Source organism: Ranitomeya imitator, chromosome 4, assembly GCF_032444005.1.
Source record: "Ranitomeya imitator isolate aRanImi1 chromosome 4, aRanImi1.pri, whole genome shotgun sequence".
In the NCBI taxonomy this organism is placed as follows: Eukaryota; Metazoa; Chordata; class Amphibia; order Anura; family Dendrobatidae; genus Ranitomeya; species Ranitomeya imitator.
The window spans coordinates 382,171,396-382,198,469 of NC_091285.1; the positions used below are offsets into that span (position 1 = coordinate 382,171,396).

Genomic DNA, 27,074 nt, shown 5'->3' on the forward strand with positions numbered 1-27,074 from the left:
AAAGAGAGCCACTCTACACAACTATATAACTAATAAATTAAAGCTGCACTCTGAAATGCTATAGTATGTAATCCTTGAGTATATGAAATTGGAACAGACATCCATGCATCTCAGTCCGATCACAGACCGCAATGCACAGAGCAACTGTGGATCTCTCAACCCAAGCATGACAGCCTCAGAAAATTATTAAGCTGTCACTCTTTGGTCAGGAGAGCTGTGATTGGTCTGAGATCCATGGACATCTGTATGACTGCTTACTTGGGCATACAAAATAGTATTGTTTAATTGGATTAAGCCTTATAATTGCTCATATCCACAAGCCATTAGAGTATGTCCAGATTTGCAAGATTCGATGAGAATTTAACTATAGGTTTTCACCTAATTCCTCATTAATTCTGTTTACATTCCACATCCAGTGCAAGTGTACGTGGTTCCACAGATGAGTCCTATTGAATTACAATGAGACTAATTTTGGGGAAGATCCAATGACCAATACATGGCAGAATCCAGTTTGAACAACCAAACTTTTGCGATGAACTCTATGAAAAATATTCCCTTACCATAGATTTTCTGTGACTCACTTACTTATTTGCTGCATCGTCACACGGACAGTGGAGCACACTTACTACAGTCTTTGTGCCTCTTTTCAGGCATACTTTGCATCAAAATTATGTTACATTTGTTTGTTTTTTTTAATGGCTAGCACGAAAATAAATTAGAAATGACTGTGAGCACAGCTTTTGACACTTTTGCGAAATGATCACAGCTAAATTTTCCAAACGTATCATTGCTGTGCTGTAATTTTTTGGTGTTAATTGAGTCTACAGTAAAGGTACCTTCACACATAACGATATCGTTAACGATATCATTGCTTTTTGTGACGTAGCAACGATATCGTTAAGGAAATCGTTATGTGTGACAGCGACCAACGATCAGGCCCCTGCTGGGAGATCGTTGGTCGCTGAACAAAGTCCAGAACTTTATTTCGTCGCTGGATCTCCCGTGGACATCGCTGGATCGGCGTGTGTGACACCGATCCAGCGATGTCTTCACTGGTAACCAGGGTAAACATCGGGTTAGTAAGCGCAGGGCCGCGCTTAGTAACCCGATGTTTACCCTGGTTACCAGCGTAAAAGTAAAAAAAAACAAACACTACATACTTACCTACCGCTGTCTGTCCCCGGCGCTGTGCTTCTCTGCACTCCTCCTGTACTGGCTGTGAGCGTCGGTCAGCCGGAAAGCAGAGCGGTGACGTCACCGCTCTGCTTTCCGGCCGCTGTGCTCAGTCAGTGCAGGAGGAGTGCAGAGAAGCACAGCGCCGGGGACAGACAGCGGTAGGTAAGTATGTAGTGTTTTTTTTTTTTTACTTTTACGCTGGTAACCAGGGTAAACATCGGGTTACTAAGCGGGGCCCTGCGCTTAGTTACCCGATGTTTACCCTGGTTACCCGGGGACTTCGGGATCGTTGGTCGCTGGAGAGCTGTCTGTGTGACAGCTCTCCAGCGACCAAACAGCGACGCTGCAGCGATCCGGATCGTTGTTGGTATCGCTGCAGCGTCGCTTAATTTGAAGGGGCCTTTAGCCAACTAAGAGCTGGCCCAAGTAATATTGTCTAAGGTGTATGCTTGGGAATATTATATATTCCTGGAAATTCAGGAATCATTTCCACTTTCTACAAAAATGCTTGGTCAGAAGACCAATTTATCACTAACATTAACGCTTCTTTCTTTTCATTTTCATTGCATTGTTGGCAGTACAATTTCTCCAGACAACGACTGTATTCAAAGGAAGTGAAATAAAAGTATAAATCATGTTCTCCAATTACTGTTGAGATGTCCCAGACCTGGTTTTAGCCCTTTCATTGACTAAAGCATAAATATGCAACGTGGAAACTCTTCAACACCATAAACAGCATATTCTGTGAAAATGAAGCAAAATGATCTGGGCTAAACATACCCTGTTTACTTGATTTTTGGTTTCATGTGTCCAGCAATGAACGGGTTAAGGAAATCAGCGGGGCAGGCCAAGAAACGTAATATGGCTTTAATCTTTCTGTTACATCTCATGCCATATGGGGAGGGGGATTTTTTATGCTTCCCATAAGCAGACACACAAAAAGCCTTTTAAGGAAAGCTGTAAGTGTGTTTAATAAGCAATGGAAAGAGATACCTGATTTGTCAGATGAATTACTTAGTGAAACGTGAGCTAGTAAAATAGATTGCACAAAGCGAAACCCTATGGAAAGCCACAACACACAGTGACACGCACACGCACGATACGCCAGATCTGTGTGTTTATATGTACACACTCTGCAGTCTGGAAGATACACACATAGCTCCAGGTGCTGAACTAATGCCAGGACCGTTTCCTGCTCCACCAGGATTTCGCAAGTGTTTACCTGTTTAAACTGTTTTCTATAAAAAAATGTAAAAAAAATGGAATAAAATGTTCCCTTTGAAAATGAAGAACAAAAAAATGTATATAAAGTATTATAGTTTTCAGTTCAGACAACAGTTCAAACCTTTCTACATCAGGAAACCATACAGTATGTGCATCTTTGGACACTAGATACAAGCCATATAAAACATTTCGTTACTTTGAAAAGTACATTGCAGAAATTGATCTTCAGTGATAATACTCCAGAGCTGCATTCACAATTCTGCTGGTTGACGGAAACATAATGCATTTTTATAACATGCTATTTTTATATATTTCACATACTCCAGATTTCAGACCCACTAAATTGTAGGCATAGAGCTTAGGATAAGACCTCTTGTTCTAAATGCTTAGCGTTTCTGTATTCTTCGCCATCATCACCTGTACACCGGCACATGTAACAACAACTGCAAAAGCTTCGTCCATGCTAATCCAAGGTAGCATTCCACATATTTGTTTACATAGTAAGGATTAACCCAGGTCCTGTGCCAAGTGCTGTATCCCCGTTATAATAACACTAGGATTGTATTCTACGTTTCTATGTAAACTAAATCTTTTTTTAAGTTATGTTTTGAATATCCGTTGATGTGTGTGGCTTTAAGAATATACACCTAATGAGGACTGCTCAATCTGTCCGCGCAAACATTGAATGGACGGTGTGATCCTGTGTAGGGGCACAAAAGGGACAATTTTGTTTGCTTCCATTGAATTCACCTCTTAAGTCCTCATTCAGAGATCAGTGATTTTTCACATGTGCAAAAATGGTGTTTTGTGTTAGTGTTTGGTTCAGTTTTTGACAATTAACCTATAATGAAATAAAAAGGCAGAGCGCTCCAGAGTGCAGAAATCCTTCATAAATTGGAGATGGTCAGGGCTGGCAGAAGGCATCATGGAGGGATGTGCAGATACCAGGCACCATGTTTCAAATCCAGATATGGAAGAAATCAGCTGCAGCTGCCCCAGGTGATGGTCCAGTCCAGGAACCACCATGTATCAGAAAAAAATGTTAACAAATTGAGATTAAAAAAAAAAAGGGGGATCATAAAAGTGCTGCTCAGTGTGACAGAGAGGCAGGTGATATCTTCAGAAGAATAAGCAATATTGCCCATTTTTTTAACTAAATTCTTATGAAGATACTACCTGCCTTTCTGCCACACTCAGCTGAACTCTTCATCACCCCCTTTTATATCTCAATTTTTATTTTTTTTAAATTTCAGTTTACACCAGCCAGTGTTTCAACAGTGATTTACATGAATGGAAAAATAAATTACAAAGCTTCAACTATTCATTGCAATTTTAATTGTGAACAGCACATATACGTACAGGAACAGCAGAGATCATTAGGTAATCAGGCATTTGGTGCAGAAGTGCACAGGAGTAGCAGATTTGAGTGGCTCATATGATTAGACTTGTGGATAATTTGCATATTGGCAGCCTTCATTTGATACCCAAATACTAAGATAGTGTACAGAGATGTATGCCAGGCTATCATTGAAACCCAGCATGAAATAGCAAAAAAAGAGATAGCCTTATGGAAAGGAAACAGCACAACCCAATGCTGGAGCTGGGACCAGGATAGGTGAGTAACAGTGGAGTCTTAATTTAGTAATTCAAGTTCCTTATCTCCATATGTGACACTAAATAACGCATCATTGTTTAATAATGCTGTCATGTAGGAAACACCACTTTGGGTCACTAGATAGCAAAAGCATAGAGGGCAAGGAGTTTTGGGTAGCAGCTGACAGTTGTACTTAAATACTGTACAGCAGCTAGCAGCGACTAAGCCTTGTAGAGTACTCAGTGCATGGTATCTACTAGGGCACTGTATTATTTGGGAAATTAATTTTATTTTAAAAGTAAGATTCGCACAATTCTATCTAGTAATGTTAAAAAAGATGCATCACATCTAAGGGCATAAAATGCTATCGTCTGAATGAGACAGTTCTTTCAACTTAAGAATTAGAAAACATGACACTCTTGACACAGGGGTATTTGCGATTCATGTGAGCTTTGACTTACCCCTTCCTCTTATGTCCTCCCTTTCTGATTTCCCCCCAAACTACCTAATAATTTTTTTAATAAATATTATAAAACAACCTCTTAGAGGGGTGGTCTCGAAGACCCAAACCTATAAAACTACAGTTTTAATAAGCCCACCTTGGTCCCAGGTCATAACTTACCCCTAGCCGCTATGCCCCAGCTTAGAGGCACCGATTAACTAAACTGACGGTCTGTCTAGGCTACAGCGCGGTCTCGGTTCCCAGCGGCTTTTAAACTATGGTTTTTTTTTAAACGCCGCAGCATTTCAGATTCGAACATGCCTGACGAAATTGGTACAGCCAGTGCTTGATACATGTTATCCACAGATTAGCATCGTGTATTAGGTGTCAGGTTCTCTTTAACACAAAGTATCAAAAAATATTCAAAATTATTTTAAAACTAAACAACTATGTAGAATAGATGTCACTCCATTCAAATATTATTCTAAGCAACATTCTGCAACTAACTAGAAGAGAATCCCATCAGATATGAGGCTAAAAATCTACTGGTGTGCGGTAAACATCAGAAGAGAAGCCAAGTCTTTCCAGGCACGAATTTGATATATGCTAAACAAAAAGAATAGCAAAGAGTATTGGGCATTTCACTGCCAAGTCAGGCACAACATGCTATGAGAGCTGTGATAAGCATTTGTTGGATTAAACCTAAAATACCACATTGCTTTGTCACGCACAGTTATAGGAAAGATAAGTGAATGCAATGGATGTCAGACACATGTTCAAGCTTGACAACTGGGACGGTTAAGTATGCAACGTATTGCCTATTTCTGAATATTTTTCTACTACTTATATTTCAGGTACTGATTACTCCAGCATAGAGCAGAAATTCATGAAAGCATAAATAAAATGACAGATTGTGATTGTTAATATTTAGAGTTTACATCTTACATGGCTTGTTCTTTATCTACTTAAAGTTTGCATGTTATAAAAGATTCATGTGTAGCTGTCATCCATGCGTCTCTCAAACATATCCTGTTGCTTGATGCCTATTATTAGGATCCTATTGAACGGTATCAGAGGGATATCCTAGATATCTCTGAATGAAATATTCCAGTTGCAAATTTTTGTTCATTGCATAGTGGAATGTGTTCAGAGCAATAAAGCATAACAATTATCAATGTAAATCAAAATGAATATCCAATGGAGGTCTGGATTTGGAAGTGGAAAATCAAATTACAGGCTGATCCAACTTCAGTGGAAATGCCTGACAAGGAAAAGATGCTCAGTATTGTGCGTGGCCTCCACGTGCCTGTATGACCTCTCAACGGTACAACGCCTGGGCATGCTCTTGATGAGGCGGCGGATGGTCTCCTGAGGGATGTCCTCCCAGGCCTGGACTTAAGCATCCGCCAACTCCTGGACAGTCTGTGGTGCAACGTGACGTTGGTGGATGGAGCAAGACATGATGTCCCAGATGTGTTCAATTGGATTCAGGTCTGGGAAACGGGGCGGGCCAGTCCATAGCTTCAATGCCTTCATCTTGCAATAACTGCTGACACACTCCAGCCACATGAGGTCTGGCATTGTCCTGCATTAGGAGGATCCCAGGTCCAACTGTACCAGCTTATGGTCTCACAAGGGGTCTGAGGATCTCATCTCGGTACCTAATGGCAGTCAGGCTACCTCTGGTGAGCACATAGAGGGCTGTGCGGCCCTCCATAGAAATGCCACTGCACATCATTACTGACCCACTGCCAAACTGGTCATGCTGAAGGATGTTGCAGGCAGCAGATCGCTCTCCACGGTGTCTCCAGACTCTGCCACGCCTGTCACATGTGCTCAGTGTGAACCTGCTTTCATCTGAGAAGAGCATAGGGCTCCAGTGACAAATTTGCCAATCCTGGTGTTCTGTGGCAAATGCCAAGCGTCCTGCACAGTGTTGGGCTGTGAGCACAACCCCCATCTGTGGACATTGGGCACTCAGACCATCCTCATGGAGTTGGTTTCTAACCGTTTGTGCAGACACATGGACATTTGTGGCCTGCTGGAGGTCATTTTGCAGGGCTCTGGCAGTGCTCCTCCTGTTCCTCCTTGCACAAAGGCAGAGGTAGCGGTCCTGCTGCTGGGTTGTTGCCCTCCTACGGCCCCCTCCACGTCTCCTGGTGTACTGGCCTGTCTCCTGGTAGTGCCTCCAGCCTCTGGACACTATGCTGACAGACACAGCAAACCTTCTTGCCACAGCTCGCATTGATGGGCCATCCTGGATGAGCTGCACTACCTGAGCCACCTGTGTGGGTTGTAGAGTCCGTCTCATGCTACCACGAGTGTGAAAGCCCAACCGACATTCAACAGTGACCAAAACATCAGCCAGAAAGCATTGGCACTGAGATGTGGTCTGTGGTCCCCACCTGCAGAACCACTTCTATATTGAGGGTGTCTTGATAATTGCCAATAATTTCCATCTGTTGTCAATTCCGTTTGCACAACAGCATGTGAAATTGAATTGGACAGTTTGATTTAACAGAAGTTTGATTTACTTGGAGTTATATTCTGTTGTTTAAGTGTTCCCTTTATTTTTTGAGCAGTGTACAGTATATATATATATACGATATATATATATATACATATATATATATATATATATATATATATATATATATATATATATATATATAAAGGAAAACAGCACAAAAAAATGAAAAAACGGCATGGCAACGTTTCGGATATAGTATCCTTTCTCAAGCTTGAGAAAGGATACTATATCCGAAACATTGCCACGCTGTTTGGGCAATAAAGTCCACTTTTTTTTTTTTCCAGTTTTTTTGTGCTGTTTTCCTTTTTTTATTTCTATTTTTAAGCCATTTGAATATTGGTTGGGGAAACTTTGCAAGTCATCAAGGTAGTATCTGATGCTGTTCCAATTTTTTCTCTCTCTCTATAAATTTGCCAAGATCTGTGCAATATGCCTCATGTAAACAGCTCTGGCAAAAATTAAGAGACCACTGCAAAATTTTCAGTTTGTCTGATTTTTCTCTATATAGGTATATTTTTGAGTAAAATGTCAATTGTTCTTTTATTCTATAAACTACTGACAATATGTCTCGCAAGTTCCAAGCAATACATTTTGTATTTATTTTCAGAAAATGAGAAATGGTCAAAATAATGCAAAGAAAACAAGTTCAGAATCATTTAGAAACAATAATACTAATGTTTTAACTCAGGAAGAGTTCAGAAATCAATATTTTGTGGAATAACCATGATTTTTAATCACAGCTTTCATGCGTCTTGGCATGCTTTCCACCAGTCTTTCACACTACCTTTGGGTGACCTTATGCCACTTCTGGTACAAAAATGTAAGCAGTTCTTCTTTGTTTATGGCTTGTGACTATCCATCTTCCTCTTGATTACTTTCCAGAGGTTTTCAATGGGGTTCAGGTCTGGAGATTGGGCTGGCCATGATAGGGATTTGATGTGGTGGTCCTTCATCCACACATTGACCTAGCTGTATGGCATGGCGCATTGTCCTGCTGGAGAAAAACAGTCCTCAGAGTTGGGGAACATTGCCTGAGCAGAAGGAGTCAACTGTTTTTCCAGGATAACCTTGTATGCGGCTTGATTCATACGTCCTTCTCAAAGATTAACCTGCCCAATTCCAGCCTTGCTGAAGCATCCCCAGATTATCACCGATCTGCCACCAAATTTCACAGTGGGTGCAAAAATGCTTAACCTTGTTGTAATAGACTGTCATCTTAGAAATTTTAAGGATGGAGGCAACATGACGCTCACTGTCTCCCTCTGCTAGTAAAGCCAGAATTGAGCCCTTCTTTTCCTCACTCAAGACTTTTCTTTTCAGCTCCCTTGGCATGGGTAAAAGTTATTTTTTCATTCCTATTGGTGATGAGTGAATATACTCGTTACTCGAGATTTCTCAAGCATGCTCGGGGGTCTTCTGAGTATTTTTTAGTGCTCGGAGATTTAGTTTTCTTCGCCACAGCTGTATGATTTACATCTGCTAGCCAGCATAAGAACATGTGGGGGTTGCCTGGTTGGTTTGCTAGGGAATTCCCACATGTACTTATGCTGGCTAACAGATGTAAATCATTCAGCTGCGGCAAGAAAAACGAAATCTCCAAGCACTAAAAAATACTCGGAGGACCGGTGAGCGTGCTCGAGATATCTCGAGTATCGAGTATATTCGCTCATCACTAATTCCTATTACTTTTGGGATATTACCAGCACTTGTTTTGCCATCCAGCTTGTTCTATTGCAAGAGGATTGTGAACACCACAGCAGAGTTTTTTATACTTTCCTTCATTAAATAAGATTTGGTTCAGGTGATCACCTAAGTAGAAGCACATTAAGTAGAGTGAGTTGTACTCTGGTTGGAATTCAACTGACACTGGAATGGAATGGCTGTCAGACATGCTGATTTTTACAAAATTGTGCAGTGGTCTCTTAATTTTTGCCAGAGCTGTATATACCCCCCTCTTCCACCTCCAGAAGCTTGAGATAAGTATTTAATTTGTTTTAAGTCTGACACTTCTTGTTGGTGTGAATAAGAAATACAAAGTAAGAAGACACATACCCCTGCTATCCACGTCTTCCACCTTCAATATAAAGCAATACTCTGTTATTCGAGCTGCTATGTTCTTAAAATCAGGACTGATTGTAGCATTGAAGTATTTGGTTAAAATATAGGGGTATTTAGCTTGGAAATTTTGAGATATACTGCCTTATCCATGTTATTCTACCAAGCAATGACTAGCTAGTGACAATATAATGCTGCAGAATAGAATCAAAATCAATATGAGAATGAATCTGAGTAATAGAAAGAAGAATAAGGTAATATATACTGCCCATTACAAAGGATGGTATGAACATGGAATAATGGAATGGAATAAGGTCAAACATGGTAGACCACCTATGTATGACAAGCTGAAAAGAGTTGAGCCTTCTATTGTTGTTACTCCACACATACACTTTGTATACACTTTTTATCATGACATTGGGTATTCGTAATGCCCGTGAGTTTCACTTAAACCGACCATTAACTCTAAACCCTTCTAAAAACCTCCCCCAAAACACTAATTTAACCCATACCCCAATGACTACTCATCAAACGTTTATTTGGATAAATTGGCCACAGCAGCCTTTTATTAACATTCAAACATAACAGTTAAACAGTTTGCTTAATATTAAACCCCAGGGAAGGCGGTCCTCGAAGCCCCAACAAATAACCAACTCATGTCAAATTTCCATAATTTGGCCTCCAGGTCGTGTCTTTGCCTCTAGCCGCTAGGCACCAGCTTAGAGACGCTTAAAAAACTCGCCCGGCCAATATCCACCAGAATCCCACGGCCCCAGTCATCTCAACCGTATAACCACCAATTTCCTTTCCATTTTAAACCACACCAGGGGGAGTCCAGGATCTTAAAAATCCCCCCCCTCCAAGCCGCCATTTCTTAGCCCCACCAACTTTGAGGACCTCTTTCCCCCCGCCTTGCTGCCGCAACGAAGCATACTTACAGAACCCTTAGCGAAACGGATCCAATCCTTACCAAACTTGCCCTAAACCCTTGTCACGAAGTTTTAGACCTACATATAAACCAGAAATTCCTCAAAATTAAGGGAGGGTGGGAGCTTGTTCCACTGCTAAGAGGGCACCAAAATGGTTGCTCCTCTAAGATGGGTGCCCCCATTTATAATAGTCCCCCCCGTCACCCCCTTTTGCCCACCTACTTTCCCTCTAAACCAATCCGTGAGCCCTGATTCGAATCTAATCACCTCTTCACTCTACAGTTTAACCTCCTCCCTTCTGTTCACTCCCTATAGGCCCACTCAACCCTGTCATGTTATCCTCCCTTAAAGGCCTGCGGCCCAGTACGTCCTCACTGCATGGGGAGCACCACAGGCTTTGTCACTATAATGCTAAGTTCACATGTCCAGTATCATCAGTGGCTCATGCATAGATTTTATCCTGATGGTCATACCCCTCCACTCCTTAGCAAGATATAGGCCAAGTTCACATGTCCAATAATCAATAATCTGTTAGAACAGATCCAGCAGCAATCCAATGAGGAAAAAAGTTGTGCGGACATAGCTTTTTTATCCGCCTAAAATAAATTGATTGCAATTGGGTCCATCTATGGAAAATGGATCCGATAATTAGCCATCCATTTTTCTCCCATTTGAAAATGATTCTGTTTTTCTTACTGGATCAGTCTCAAATAGATGAATGTTCAGTAGTTCACATGTCCAAGAATAGATGTTAAATATCTGTCTTCCACCTCCAGTAAGCAATAAACGTATCCTTTTCAAATGGTAGAAAAACGAACGGCTATTTAACAGGTTCGATTTCCACAGACTTCAATGACAAAAAAAAATCCAGTTGAAATCGTTTTTTTTTGCAATCGGACATAAAAGCTGTGTCTGCACAACTTTTTTGTCAGCGGATTGCTGCTGGATCCGTTCTAATGGATGATTACTTGACATCGTGCTAAGGAGTAAAGGGCTTTGGATATCCTGATACTATCTATGCATGGAGGGCTTTGGATATCCTGATACTATCTATCCATGGAGGGCTTTGGGTATCCTGATACTATCTATGCATGGAGGTCTTTGGGTATCCTGATAATATCTATGCACGAGCCTCTGATAAAAATGCCCAAGCCATTCCCAAGTAGGTGTGTTACAAGCCATCACTAGTATGCAGTTCTGTATGGTCTTCTTTTGCTTTGCTCTCAATATGTTTTCATTCTCACATCTGGTTGTACATTTTATGTCTGTTATAAAAAGCTTATGAATACATCTATTGACGGGCTCTCGCCATTCATTTCAGCGGTTCTAGGTGTTTTTGTGCAATGTTTAGTACTATGTTTTCTGTAATCATTTGTACATTAATGTCTGCTAGCAGTTCTGCGTGGCTGGGTATACAGTTTAAATATCTTCAAAAAGTGACTATGTTACCATACATTGTGAGCTTGCTTATTAAACATTGATTGAAAACACTGCAGATATTGTGGCAGAATACGATCATATAATCATTAGTACTATTTGCCAAAGCAACAGTCTATAAACTGTCTAAACAAATTTTACTGGTTGGCTCAGCAGTCCTGGAAACACAATACAAGAGATTGTAAAGCAAGAGGTGAAGGGCGAGAGATGAAAGAGGTGTCCGCATGTGAGCAATTTAGCTGGATTTACAAGGAGAGAAAGCACACAGCTCGCTTGTTTCTAAAAAGAAACCTGTTTCATATTGTATAAACATGTGAGCGGATCTAGCTGCATGGATGGTTAAGAAGGGTTTTCACCTGCCTCTTGGTACAGAGCCATCCCTGCTCATACTTCACACTACCGTACACTAGAGTTCTTACAGATACAGTTGAAAGCAGAAGTTTACATAAACTATATGAAAAGACACATATGCATGTTTGTCTCAATTTCTGACATGAAACCAGAATAAACCTTTCCTGTTTTAGGATTACCTTTACCATAATTATTAATATTTGCCAAATGCCAGAATGATGAGAGAACGTATTAAGGCATTTTTATTACTTACTGCAAAGTCAAAAGTTTACATACATTTCGGTAGTATTTGGTACCATTGCCCTTAAACTGAATGATTTGGTTCAAACATTTAGGATATCCTTCCACGAGCTTCTCACAATAGTTGGTCAGAATTTGGGCCCATTCCACCTGACAAAACTGGTGTAACTGATCCAGGTTTGTAGGTCGCCATGCTCTCACCGAACTTTTCTCATAAATTTTCAATAGGATTGAGATCAGGGCTTTGTGATGGCCACTCCAAAACATTGACTTTGTTATCCTTAAGCCACTTTGTTACCATTTTGGCAGCATGCTTCCGGTCATTGTCAATTTAGAAGATACATATCCGCCCCAAGCTTTAACTTCCTGGCTGATGTCTTGAGATGTTGCTTCAGAATTGCAACATAATCTTTTTTTCTCATGATGCTGCCTATTTTGTGAAGTGTGCCAGTCCCTCCTGCAGCAAAGCATCCCCACAACATGATGCTGCCACGACCGTGTTTCACAGTTGGGATGGTGTTCTTAGGCTTCCAAGCTTCTCCCTTTTTCCTCCAAATGTAATGATGGTCATTATGGCCAAAAAGTTCAATTTTAGTTTCTTCACACCACAGGATATGTCTCCAAAAATTAAAGTCTTTGTTCCTGTGTGCATTTTCAAACATTAATCTGGCATCTCTGGGACACAGAACCCGTCTCCTTCCTGAGCGGTATTATAACTGGACATTCCCATCCTGTTTATACTTGCGTATAATTGTTTGTACAGGTGAACGAGGCACCTTCAGATATCTTGAAATTGTACCCAAGGATGAGCCAGACTTGTGCAAGTCCACAATTCTCTTTCTGATATCTTGTCTGATTTCTTGAGACTTTCCCATGATGCTACACAAAGAAGCAGTGTGTTTCAGGTGTGCATTAAAATACATCCACATGTGTGTCTTTAATTAACTCAGATGTTTCCAAAAAAACCTATCAGAAGCTTCCAAACACATGACATCATCATATGGGCAGTCCAGAATTGTTTAAAGGCATAGTAATACGCCTCTCGGTGCGGACACTCATGCAGGAGGTCTTTGCTTCCTTCTACTTCCTGATTTGAGCTGTACTGAACAGTCTTTCAAGCCATTGATCAGGTTATTATTATTACTATTATTATTGTGCTTTGCTTATATAGAGCCATCATATTCTGCAGCGTTTTACATACATTATCATCACTGTTCCCATTGGGGCTCACAATCTAACTTCCCTATCAGCATGAAGAGTGGGGAAAAACTGGAGAACCTAGAGGAAACCCACGCACACACGTGGAAAACGTAGGGAGATTATCAGGGAATAGATCCACACCTATCTGCTGAATGTTTTAGGGCACACAATATTTATAAACACATTTTTCAAAGTACGCTTTAAAAGTAAAAAAAAATATTTGGGAAGTGGATACATCAGTTACTGCATTAGGATAGTAATATGTTATTAAATATCTATACTGATTATTTAAAAAATATCGGTACTTAACTTCTCATTCTTAAATTATGGCTAGAAATGGTACAAGTTACATCCTAGTCACTTTGTTCAAGTGAGCTCCCCTGTCATCTCAGGTATGTTAATACCGTCCCATAGTTTCCTCTCCTGTTACTCCCTTCTTCAGGTTTGCTAGTGGGCATGTACACAGCAGTTTACTGCAAGGAAGGGAAGGTGGGGAGAAAATGGAAAAATAATTGTTACTGCTAACTTTTACAAAATAAATAATAATTTTATGGCAATAAAGTAAACCCATTTTCCAATAATATACTTGGGAATTCCGAGTGAAAAGAGAGACTTTCCGGTTTACACTCTGGCATTTTTTTATTAGCATTGTTTGGGTTTTTTTTTTGTTTTTTTCAAGCACCATTGATCCCATGGTGCTGTACATAAGGGCCCACATACAGATATAAGCTTAAAATGAATAATCAATGAACAAAGAGACAAAAGCGGAGCGGCACTGTCCCCAACGCTGAAGCTTTACATTACACCACTAACAGGGCGTACTGGTCACGAGCATAATATTGCGCCGCCATATAATCCAGACCTTAGGTGCTCCTCTGAAGCTAGACGTCCATCTGCACAATCCACATATAAGAAAAGATGAGGGCACTCACCGGTCTTCACAAGATTCAAACCTTTATTGGTAACAAGTCCACATAAAATTCATGGCCAGAGGTGAAGGAGCCGCAGCTCGTGTGAGCAGGGGAGATCGGGGACGACGGCCGTTTTGCGCTGTGCTTGCGCTTCTACGGGTCCCATCCTGTGTAAACAGAACCTGAGCTGCCAAGAAAAATTGCAGCCTCTGAGCACTGAGGGTATGTGCACACGTCAGTATTTCTTGCAGAAATTTTCCTGACAAAAACATTTCTGCCAGAAATCCGCATGCGTTTTTGACGCGTTTTTTGTGCGTTTTTGTGCGTTTTTTCCCAAATGCATAGAATTGCGGGAAAAACGCAGAAAATCCGCAAAAATAATGAACATGCTCATTTTTTTACCGCAATGCGTTTTTTTCGTGGAAAAAAACGCATCAATGTGTACAAAACATGCAGAAAGCATTCTAAATGATAGAATGCATAATGTATGCATTTTTAATGAGTTTTTATAGCGTTTGTAGCATGAAAAAAATGCGAAAAAACCTGAACGTGTGCACATAACCTGAAAGATCTATTATAGATCATTCAGTGTTGATCTGAAGCTAGGTTAGCCTGTGTGAACAAACTTTTGCACACTACTCCATACAGGAGGGGAAAAACAAGGTGTGGACTACAATGAAAAGGTAGCCGCATTTGTGTTTTGCGAAGCTGAAGGTTGCATTTTTCATTGTAAACCATTAAGATCACAGAAAACACCCGGCTGGACGGTTAGGGTCGAGAGAAGATCATTGATTGTGTTCAATAATCCAGGGATTTAGAGACCTAGATAGGACTAGATCTACTATTATACTGTAGAAGATAAACATGTTACTAAGGGATCTGCAATGAAATACAGCGTAACAAGTCAGCATATTTCATGTTTTATTGTGTGCACAGAAACTAATAGTATTACTGAAGTATGATCCTTTAATATCAGCTCTTTAATAACAGGGTACATGCTATAAAGGAACAATAGAGAAGGTATAAAAGCACCTGAATGCTTTAAGCTGCAAAGAAAACGGCTAAGGCTCCACAAAGGTGTCTTTTGTCTTCGATATTTTCTCATCCATACTGGTTTACACTCCTTAGGCTTCTGTTGGCGCTGCCACTATAATTTGCTGTTATTTGTTATGTGTAAGGACAAAAGCTTACACTGCATACAGTGTGGTACAAAACAAACATAGTGCAGATGTGGTTTCCATTTTAATATTCATGGTTTATTTTATGGCTGATTTTATTAACCGGATTTTTTATTTTATTTGAATAGTTGATTCACACTTAGCAGCTTTTGATGGACATATATGGAGAAATGCACATTTTACTGAGCCAAAGATCTCAGATAGTTAATTCCTTCACTTACTGATTTGCTGCAAGAATGCTACGAGTGCTCTCCCATACAGAGGAGAACTCGTTTTGTTAAGCACTCCTGTATTCTTTAGAAGAAAGCTGCTGGATGACGTGACGATCAACGTCATAAAGTGGGAAAAATAAGTATTTAATACACTGCTGATTTTGCAAGTTTTCCCACCTAGAAAGAATGGAGATGTCTGTAATTTTATTGTATTGTAGGTACACTTCAACTGCAGGAGACAGAATCCTTAAAAAAAAATCCAGAAAATCACATTGTGTGATTTTTACATAATTAATTGGCATTTTATTGCATGAAATAAGTATTTGATAGAATAGAAAAACAGAACTTAATATTTGGCACAGAAACCTTTGTTGGCAATTACAGAGGTCAGACATTTCCTGTAGTTCTTCACCAAGTTTGCACACACTGCAGGAGGATTTTGTCCTACTCCTCCATACAGATCTTCTCCAGATCTTTCAGGTTTCGGGGCTGTCACTGGACAACATTGAGTTTCAGCTCCCTCCAAAGATTTTCAATTGGATTCACGTCTAGAGACTGGCTAAGCCACTCCAGGACCTTGAAATGCTTCTTATCGAGACACTCCATAGCTGCCCTGGCTGTGTGTTTTGGGTCATTGTCATGATGGAAGACTCAGCCATGACCCATCTCCAATGCTCTTACTGAGGGAAGGAGGTTGTTGACTAAAATCTCGCAATACATGAGCCCACCCAATATGATGGAGTCGTTCTGTCCCCGTTGTAGAAAAGCACTCCCAAAGTATGATGTACTCATTCTTCTTCCTCCAAACACAGCGAGTGGAGTTGATACCAAAAAGTTCTGTTTCTATCTAAGTTCTATCTCATCTGACCACGTGACCTTCTCCTATGCCTCCTCTATTTCATCCAGATAGTTATTGGCGAACTTCAAACGGGCCTGACATGGGCTGGCGTGAGCAAAATGACCTTGCGTGCCCTGCAGGATTTTAATCCATGACGGCGTAGTGTGTTACTAACGGTAATGTTTAAAACTGTTGTCCCAGCTCTCTTCAGGTCATTGACAAGGTCCTCCCATGCAGTTCTTTGCTGATTCCTGACCTTTCTCAGAACCATCCTTACATCACAAGGCAAGATCTTGCATGAAGCCCCAGACAGAGGAAGATTGACAGTCATCTTGTTTCCTCTATTTTCTAATAACTGTGCCAGCAGTTGTTGTCTCCTCACCAAGCTATTGTCCTGTAGCCCATCCAAGACTTGTGCAGGTCTACAATTTTGTCCCGGTGTCAGTAGACAGCTCTTTGGTCTTGGCCATGATGGAGAGGTTGGAGGGTGATTGATTGATTACAGACCTCTCCATTCTTTGTAAGTGGGAAATCTTGCAAAATTGGCAGTTTATCAAATACTTATTTTCCAGAAGAACAATGAATATGGCAATCCAAAATCCAATAAGCCATATTGACATCTCCCCTAACCCCTGACTAGTCGCCCTCCATACACATTGGACTGTTGGCCAAACCCATATATTGGTGGGTTCAGCTCACATTATCCTAATGTGTACTGAGACCTTTGGACACATGTACATTTCTTACTTAATAAAATAAATTAATATAAAATAGACTTGGTTTTAAAATCCTCCATTGAAAATACCTAGAGTGTGTGAATGACTATAAACCTGACAGATTTTATACCTGTCAATGGCCTAGATTCAAGCTTTATGCCCCTAGTGCAAAATATATAACTTGGTGTTTACCAGAGTCAGTTCTTTACAATATTCAAAATAATACTAAGACAGGAGCAGCATATGAGGCGCCTCCAGAAGTGGGGCTTGGGTGAGACTGTTGTATCTTATTTATAAACCCACTAATTTCACTTCTTTGATGAAACTTCATCTACAAGTGTGTGTATGTACAGCAGTGCTCCCCAACTCCGGTCCTCAAGAGCCACCAACAGGTCATGTATTCAGGATTTCCTTAGTATTGCACAGGTGATGGAATTCTTGCCTTTCCATGTAATGCAATTATCACCTGGGCAATACTAAGAAAATCCTGAAAACATGACCTGTTGGTGGTTCTTGAGGACTGGAGTTGGGGAACACTGATGTACAGTGTGTGTGTATGCAGTGTGTTTGTGTGCGTGCGTGCGTGCGTGCGTGCGTGCGCGTATGTATGCGTGTGTGCATATTAAATCCTGGCTGTTTGATTGTCGATACCTTTGTTGTAAATTAACTCACTTAAAATGTATGTGATACTAAAGAAATTATTAAAGAGGTTATAACTACCCATAATTTCATAGGGAACTAATATCTGTAATTTCTCCCAAAAGAATACATTTTAAATGTTCACTGACTAATCCAATTGGAGTGAAGAAGAATTAACCTTGCCGATACGTTACATCATAATATTAGAATCACGTTGAATGCTTTATGCATAACTGCTAGCCCCTGATGATCATGGCAGTAATCAATCATAATGAAACGCGTAGGGATTGATTTATACATTTGATAATCGATTTTCTGGTGTAAATCCTGGCTGGGATCTGCGGTTCCATATTGAAGAGCACTGTATGTTTGTCTTTAGGCTGTGTTGGCTTAGGAGAGCAGTGATGCCTATGTGCTTTCTATTGATATCCTAGAGGAGGGCACCTTAATACTAGTTACATTGATAGCTCCAACTAAAATACAGTGTGTTGCTGTCAAAAATTTGTCACCATCTAATGTTCAATGACAATAGATAAAAATTTATTGTTGGAATAGCTCCACTTAATACATAGCACATTGCTGTTAGTAACTGCTATAATTCCAACGTTTATTGAAAACTGCATTTGAACAAACAGAGTGGTAACTCAATCCAATGATATAGGGGGTAGCTACTGTAAATACGCATAATAACATCCAGACTTAAAGCCCTTTAAGGGCGGTTACCTCCTCCGGTTCACACAGGAAATATTATATTGAATAAAGCTGTTATACTGTGGGGGGCAAAAACCTGAATGACAGTATATAAACAAAAGGGGAGAAAATATTGCGCTGCTATAATTAAATTAAACAAAATTTGCTCTCCGGTTTATAGGGCACGGCTTTTTCTGGCAGCCCCATAAAGAATGAATGGAGTGGTGGTCAGGCATCCAACTTGCCTCTCCATTTTGTGATGGGGATAAAAATACCCCATTCTGGCAATCGGCACAGGCCCTGGTAGTCGGACTCTCTGGGATCAGTAAGTTATCACTAAACCTGCTGAGAGGTGATGACTTGTTTTCACCAGAAATCCCCTTTAAATGATGAAAGCTATTTAGGAGGAACATCTGTATTTTTAGATGGCCTACAACTTTATTATCTGACAGGTACAGCATGTAACACCTTTAGTCTATTGCTAATACTTTATGTGCTCATTCTGTGGCTTTCTACATGGCTCAGTTTTATCTTCTTCAAAAGCAGACTTCAAAACAGATGATGGGTTTCCTTTACTCCGTGCTGCCAAGATAGTAACACCTGGTGGAGAACTGAGAAATGAGCCATCAGGATTCTGGCAGCTGCGCAGGTCACATACATATGACTTTGTTATGTTTTCTGACCTCCTCTCATTTCTCTCCTTCTAGTGATGAACTAACAAGAACAGATTTAAAGAAGTTGCCAGCGCTTCCTACACAAGCCCTTAAGGAGCACCCCTCCCTTGCCTACTGGTAATGTGCCAGTTTTGGGGTCTTCTTATGCTTGTATCTGTATGTTTCTCACATTGAACAGTAATGATGCCTTTCATAATAATATCAATAACTACTGTGATAAAGATTAAACTATGTGAATACTTTTCTGCCCAATGATGACAGAAGTATTCTAGGCGTGATACCTTTATTGGCTAACCAGAAAATAATATGTTTGCAAGCTTTCAGAGCACAGAGGCTCCTTCTTCAGGCAAATTACAAATCCATTTGTAATCTTGCCTGAAGAAGGAGCCCCTGTGCTCTGAAAGCTTGCAAACATATTATTTTCTAGTTAGCCAATAAAGGTATCACTCCTAGAATACTTCTGTCATCATTGGGCAGAAAAGTATTCACATCGATTTTTCTGGCTAACACGGTACCACAATACAATTTGTTATTGTACATCATCTTAAAGATTAAACTACAAATCTTAAATGTTCACTGTAACCTGAAGAAATGTTAATAACAAAATATCAATCACTTTTATGAGCGTATTTCTGCACATCCTTTAATTGTTACGATTATGACGCCTGGGCCTTTTAAGTTGTCATGATTTGGTATAATCCTAAAAGAACAAAGAAAGGACAAAAGACTCAAACCATGCTTGGGAAATGTGGTGGGTGACTTGGACTTAAGCCCCTGGGAAGACGCGCACCTACCTACATAGTCTGCTGTCCAACCCCCCATTCTTAGTCACTAGCATGACCCAAGTAAAGTCAGAGAGATCCAAATCCATATCTTTTGTATTCTATACTTTTTTCATCTGAAAACTCTTGCTGAAAGCTTTTTATATCTGCACTCCTTAGTAGTATGAGATCCTCCTCTGCTTCCATGATTGCTGTATTCGGAACAGGAGCCAAGTTGTTTGCGGTAATGCTTTTACTCATTGTCAGGTTCCTATACTGAACAAACCAGCCATGTCATAGAGTTTGAAAGAAAGAAGAGTTTGGTATATTCTACACAATACAGCAAACATAGGAGGTACAGTTTACCCATAAGCTTAGTTTAGCACAGATCCATTGTTTCCACTTATAAAATGGAGATTATGGTGGTGTAAATTATAGCACCCTACATATTAGGTAGTAGATTATGAGAGCATTTTATGAACTGTGGCTTATTGTAACCTATGATGTTAGGCAGAGGATAGGTTTATACATGATTTCTGCTGGAGGAGCCAGTCTGTCGACGTTGTGTAGCCTCAATATTGGCAGGTGGTCCAGTTCCAGACGATGAATTCTCACAGCTGCCGAGGACTGTTAACAGTGCAGCAGTTATGGAAGGAACAGCTGAGATGACAGTACATTTCATGAGCTTTGCAAACGCTTGATGTACAAAGCTGCACAAGTCTGCACATTTATTGCCCTAGAAAGCAAAGAAAGGCATTACTAAAGATAAATCAATAGTTGTTCAACAAAAAAGTGTGAGTCATATGACTTCCAACAAGAGACGTTCTGCAGACCATGGGTGTCCTATAGAGCCTCTGAACATCTCTAGATATAGGTGTTTTAGCTCATACAGTCATGGAGATATGAATCCCTTGGAAGTTTTCAACGATGGACTGTATTACCCCACAGATCTTCAGAGTACTGCATTACCAATCGTGAACTGGTTTCTAAGTATTATCGTTGTTACGATCATATTATTATTATTATCTTTTAAATTCTGACTTTAAATTAAGACTTGAATTAAATTATGCGAAAATGTGGTATATTAAGGAGTTGGCCAAGAGTTTAAAAAGAAACTCCCCAGGAAAGGAATATTACACTTATCATTACAGTCTGTAATGGCTTCTGCAAATTATGGCCAGTGGGTGACTATATTTCATTATATTTCAGTTTCGGCCTTTTCCACATAGTTATAACCTTATGTTTCTAGTCAATTAATTTGTGTAAAACATAAACATAGCTAATAGCTAACTTCTGTTATTCCATCCTAGTGAGGACAGAGTTATAGAATATTACAAGAAACTCAATGGACAAAGTAGAGGACAAGCTATAGTGAAGTAAGTATTTGTGGTCAGCTGTCTAGCATTACGTGTCCTATGGCCTTATGCACAGTACTGCATAGGAGGCTCTTTCGGTCTTCCCCGACAGAACATGGTAGGGGTCGGAAGGATTAGATATTCTCTATTTACATACACATTCCTCTCCCAGGAGAGAAGCTGTTCCCTGGGGGTGAATTACTCCTCCCTAGCAAAGGTGCCCGTCCCTATCCCCATACAGAACATATACTTGTCTGTATTGAGGTGTAGCGTATGGTCACCAATATAGTAGGGGTGGGCTTCAGTGACTACAGACAGTGTAGCACCAATTTATCACAGTGGCTCATGCTGAATGATTCAATTAGCTAGTCCAAAATTCTGGTGCAGATACCTGTCTCAAAATAAGCCATAAATTTAAAGTATTTTTGGCACCCAACTTACTACCGTTTTCTTGCAAAGTCGTAACCTTTTGTCAGGCAAAGCATAGGAAGTATCTAAAATGCCTAGTAAATGTGGTGCAATGCATGTAGTGCAGCGTTTTGTGATGGCAGAGGTATTTGCCGTAGCTTTCTAACTCTCCCCTATTGTCTTCTTTAGATTATGTTCATGTATTGTACTTACACGCTTTGTCAGTTTTGCTACAATTCTTTGTTGCAATTTAAGACATTTTTTTTTTAAATTGAGTCATCCAGTATCACCAATGAGATAACGCCAGATATGTCAATTATAAGGAAGAGTTGCTGTTCATATGATAATGATTTATTAGAAACCTCTTATGATCTACCATAGTTTGGTTTTATAATTCAGACTTTATTAAGTCTCGGCCATAATACAAAGCGTGCATCTGTACTATGGCCTGTCTGAAATTGACCGTAGACAGAAGAAAAATGACACCAGTGTAAATGGAAAACATTAGACCTGAACTATCATATTAAGCCGAACCTCTCATGTCTATTTTTGTGTTCCAGTTATATGAGTATTGTAGAATCCCTTCCCACGTATGGAGTGCATTATTATGCAGTTAAGGTAAGCGTTCCACGTAAATGACAGCTTTACATGTGACATATAATAAGGGATTGTACTGACACCTCCATCCCATGGTAAAATAAGCTGATCACTAGACTATTAAGATATCCTGCTGTAAAGGTTCATTGTTCACATGGTATTTGTGATATTGCCATATATCTTCCATAAGCTATGAATATATGCACTGTATACATAGTGACATGGGTCACAGCACAAAATTAGGCAAAATAATTAAAAGTTTGGTTTCATTTGGCGACAGCCCCCATACTGCACTAGTAAATGGATGCTGAAGATGCTGTATGTTCTTTAATATAGCCAGCAGAAATCACAGGGACACAGCAGATGGATAGCATGACCTTTGGTCCCTACATCCTTGTCCATGATGTGTTTTCACTCCCTACTCTCCAGACTAATTGTCTGGTCTACAGAAGAACATTGTTGAATTATTGATAAGAAAATAGCTGGGATCCCACAGGAGGCTTCCATTACTAATTTCTTACATTACATGGGATGAGTAATAGATTTTCACATGACGGGGTCTGTCGCTCATAAGCCAGATGTACGCTTCATGTTGATATGGTTAATAGGAAAATTGTCTGACAGCTTTGATAGTTTGCAGGACTTTCCCTTAGTCCAGTGGTGAATGTGAAAAGCAGAATAACTAGCAGCGACAGATAGCGAACGTTGTCATGTCATGTTTAGATGGTACCATATATTCTACAGGTACTAAGTGGCTACCAATAAATGAAATTCATCAGGGGACTTTTGTCTAAGCAAGTTCATAGGCCTACAGCACCATGGATCATTTACGCAATTTCATTTAGTCTATTTACATTTTTTCACTGCTTCTTCTTTTTCTTCAGGACAAACAAGGAATCCCCTGGTGGTTGGGACTTAGCTATAAGGGTATTTTCCAGTACGATCATCATGACAAAGTAAAACCACGAAAGGTACGTTTATGTCAATTGTTATAGTGATAAAAAGTCTATTAATCTTCAATGTAAAACTGGGTGTCATCTGCTGGACAGGCTTATCCCTGCAACATGTAAGACTGTCTCCCACTCCTGTCCGTCAGAAATTCCGTCATATTTGCAGCAGGAACCTCGATTTTTGCAATCAAAACAGAAACTTTGACAGCTCCCCAACAAATCCCAATAAAAATTGGTCATGTGAAAAATTCTTACAATCCAGGGTATAACAGATCAGGCACAGCGTGTTGGCTTTCAGTATGAATGGAAGCCATGAGAACAAAATTACATTCACACTGTGTTTTTACTGAGGTCAAAAACTTTTGCTTTTCAAGTGAAAGAAGCTTCAGGAATAGGGATGAACGGACCTGTGGAAGTTCAGGTTCTGATACCAGACCAAACTTTAATCCAAAGTTCGATTTGGGAACCAGAACTGTACATGAACTTGAAGCTAAACTCAAACCGCATTAGAATCTATGGTGTCCGGAACTTTGAAGCTGGAAAATTCTCTCTCTCTCTCCTCCCAGACTTCCCCCTGAACTCCGAACATTAAAATGAACTTCCGGGAGAAGTCCGTGTTTGGAGTTCAGCACCAGACACTAAGTATCTGGTACGAACACCAAATTTTAAAGTTCGAGTTCATGTACAGTACAGACCAAAAGTTTGGACACACCTTCTCATTTAAAGATTTTTCTGTATTTTCATGACTATTAAAATTGTAAATTCACACTGAAGGCATCAAAACTATGAATTAACACACGTGGAATTATATACTTAACAAAAAAGTGTGAAACAACTGAAAATATGTCTTATATTCTAGGTTCTGCAAAGTAGCCACCTTTTGCTTTGATGACTGCTTTGCACACTCTTGGCATTCTCTTGATGAGCTTCTAGAGGTATATAAAGGCACGTATGATTGATCTCGTGGAGACCAAAACATCCAACACCGCGGAGACACCATCACGTGTTTCTCAACGCAGTGATCCAGAACACTGCCCCCAAATATGCAAATGCAAGTAGAGGAGCTGCGGAGACACCATCACATGTTTCTCAACGCAGGCAGTGAATGGATACCATGCTTGGCATAGGTGGTTTTCCTTTATTGGATGTTTTCCTTTATTGGATGCTGCCCTTCCCTTGGTTGTTCCTTCCCGAGCTTCTAGAGGTAATTCGCCGGGAATGGTTTTCACTTCACAGGTGTGCCCTGTCAGGTTTAATAAGTGGGATTTCTTGCCTTATAAATGGGGTTGGGACCATCAGTTGTGTTGTGCAGAAGTCTGGTGGATACACAGCTGATAGTCCTACGGAATAGACTTTAAGAATTTGTATTATGGCAAGAAAAAAGCAGCTAAGTAAGGATAAAAGAGTGGCCATTAGAGTTGAGCAACCTTGACCTTTTTAGAGTCGAGCCGGGTTTCGCGAAACCCGACTATCTCAAAAGTCGGGTCGAGTGAAATCGGCCGATTATGACGTAAAGTCGGGATCGACCGAAACACGAAACCCAATGCAAGTCAATGGGGCAGCATAGTCGGCAGTGAGTGGGGGCCAGGAAAACACCTAGAGTGCCCATTTTAATGTCAAAACCATCCATTCTTCTTAATGAAGCTTGTCAAGCGTAATTTACCTTATAATAATTGGAAGGCATTTGAAATTGGGGGTCATTTGGCTAAAGTTGTGTGGGGTAGGGCTGGTTCAAGTAATTAGTGGGCCCAGGAAATCTGGACCACGTCACGGCAGTGGAGCAGGGAGAGGTAAGTATTTCAACTTTGCAAGTGCTGTGATCCTGAGCAAGCAGGGGGGGCCCACTTGTTGGCATTGGCACTGGCACAGGGCCCCTCAAAGTACAGCGGTGTGTACCTGCACTTTCATCTGCACCTTCCTCTTTGTCCCCGTGTAAGGTGGTATGGTATGCGGGAAGAGCAACCTGACTTTCAGCAGGGTCACAATGTTGTTGTGTAGCATGCACGGGGAATGTTGCGTTATGGGTCAATGTACCAGCAGACTCATCTATCACTGGCTGGGCAATGGGCACGATGAAGTGGAAACACAGATATAGGCCCAAAGAATAAAGTGGGCTAAATGCAGTTCAAAATTGGTAACACAGGAATAACCAGGGGGCATTGCAGTGGAGGACAACTGGAATGAGAGGCTGACACAGAGAGTAGGGCCAAATCAGTAAGTAGTCGAAATGCAGTTCAAAATTGGCAACCGTAGTAAACAGGCGGCACAGCTTTGTTCAGTGGAGGAGAACAGCAAGGAGTGGCAGACACCGATAGTAGGCCCCAACCCAACTAGTAGGCCAAATGCAGTCTAACATTAACAACTACTTAACGAGAGCCTGAAAATGGAATTTCAGGACAGGAAACCAGGAGAACAGCAAGGAGTGGCAGACACCGATAGTAGGCCCCAAACCAACTAGTACGCCAAATGCAGTTGTTCCATTTAACCACAATTTAATGAGAGCCTGAAGATAGAAGCTCAGGAAAGGCAACCTGGGGAACACCTTGGAGTGTAACACACCATCTCTCTCCACCCCATACCCATTTTGTAGGCCTAATGCAGTGTACTTTTCTACAACTACTAAACGAGAGTCGGAAGACCGAAGCAATGGCAAGGAAACCTGGGGAACACCTTGGAGTGTAACATACCATCTCTCTCCACCCCATACCCAATTTGTAGGCCTAATGCAGTGTAGTTTCCAAGAACTGCTAAACGAGAGCCGGAAGATCGAAGCTCAGGAAAGGCAACCTGGGGAACACCTTGGAGTGTAACACACCCTCTCTCTACACCCCATACCCAATTTGAAGGCCTAATGCAGTGTAGTTTCCAAGAACTACTAAACGAGAGCCGGAAGATCGAAGCTCAGGAAAGGCAACCTGGGGAACACCTTGGAGTGTAACACACCCTCTCGCTACACCCCATACCCAATTTGAAGGCCTAATGCAGCGTAGTTTCCAACAACTACTAAACGAGAGCCAGAAGATCGAAGCTCAGGAAAGGCAACCTGGGGAACACCTTGGAATGTAACAAACCCTCTCTCTACACCCCATACCCAATTTGTAGGCCTAATGCAGCGTAGTTTCCGACAACTACTAAACGAGAGCATGAAGATCGAAGCTCAGGAAAGGCAACCTGGGGAACACCTTGGAGTGTAACAAACCCTCTCTCTACACCCCATACCCAATTTGAAGGCCTAATGCAGTGTAGTTTCCAAGAACTACTAAACGAGAGCCGGAAGATCGAAGCTCAGGAAAGGCAACCTGGGGAACACCTTGGAGTGGAACACACCATCTCTCTACACCCCATACCCAATTTGAAGGCCTAATGCAGCGTAGTTTCCAACAACTACTAAACGAGAGCCGGAAGATCGAAGCTCAGGAAAGGCAACCTGGGGAACACCTTGGAGTGTAACACAACGTCTCTCTACACCACGGAAGGGCTGATTCTTAGGAAGGAAGGCTGTTGGAAATAAGCATTGCGCGTCCGAGGGTGATTATATTCTTATTAGGTATATACTCACCCTCGGACGCGCCCTGCTTCTTTATTTGGAATGAATGTTTATTTGCAATGTGGTGTTGACTTTCTCTATTATTTTGGTAATTAATGATTTTATTATTTTCATTGTTTTGCATCTTCTCGGCAATAATATAAAGAAGACGCGACAGGACAACACTCGGTGGATGCCATATGTGTGTTTTCAATTTAAAAAACCTTTCAGTTAACTACTTGCAGGAGAAAGTAATTGTAGCTGGTGGTCATTTTTAGTACTGTACCAGATTTTAGTTGTGTGTTTGTTTTTAATGTTAAAATGTCTGCATTTGATATCTCACCAGTATTTTCTTTTTTATAAGCAAAATACTTTTTTTTTTATTTTATGATGTTGGTTCAAGGGGTACACGGGCAGCAGTAGACAGGTCAGTGGAGGCCT

The 27,074-nt window shown here is 40.7% G+C and overlaps 1 protein-coding gene across 5 annotated transcripts in view; it reads left to right on the forward strand.

Moving 5' to 3' along the window:
• The window catches only part of FRMD4A (FERM domain containing 4A), a 620,822-nt gene that overhangs the window by 519,261 nt on the left and 74,487 nt on the right, over positions 1–27,074 (forward strand). For all 5 annotated transcript variants that reach the window (XM_069765181.1, XM_069765180.1, XM_069765178.1 and 2 more), the window contains 4 exons: positions 19,070–19,153; positions 21,108–21,173; positions 22,121–22,178; positions 23,042–23,128. In XM_069765181.1, the coding sequence (XP_069621282.1) occupies positions 19,070–19,153; positions 21,108–21,173; positions 22,121–22,178; positions 23,042–23,128 (295 nt within the window). The remainder of the gene's footprint in view (positions 1–19,069; positions 19,154–21,107; positions 21,174–22,120; positions 22,179–23,041; positions 23,129–27,074) is intronic.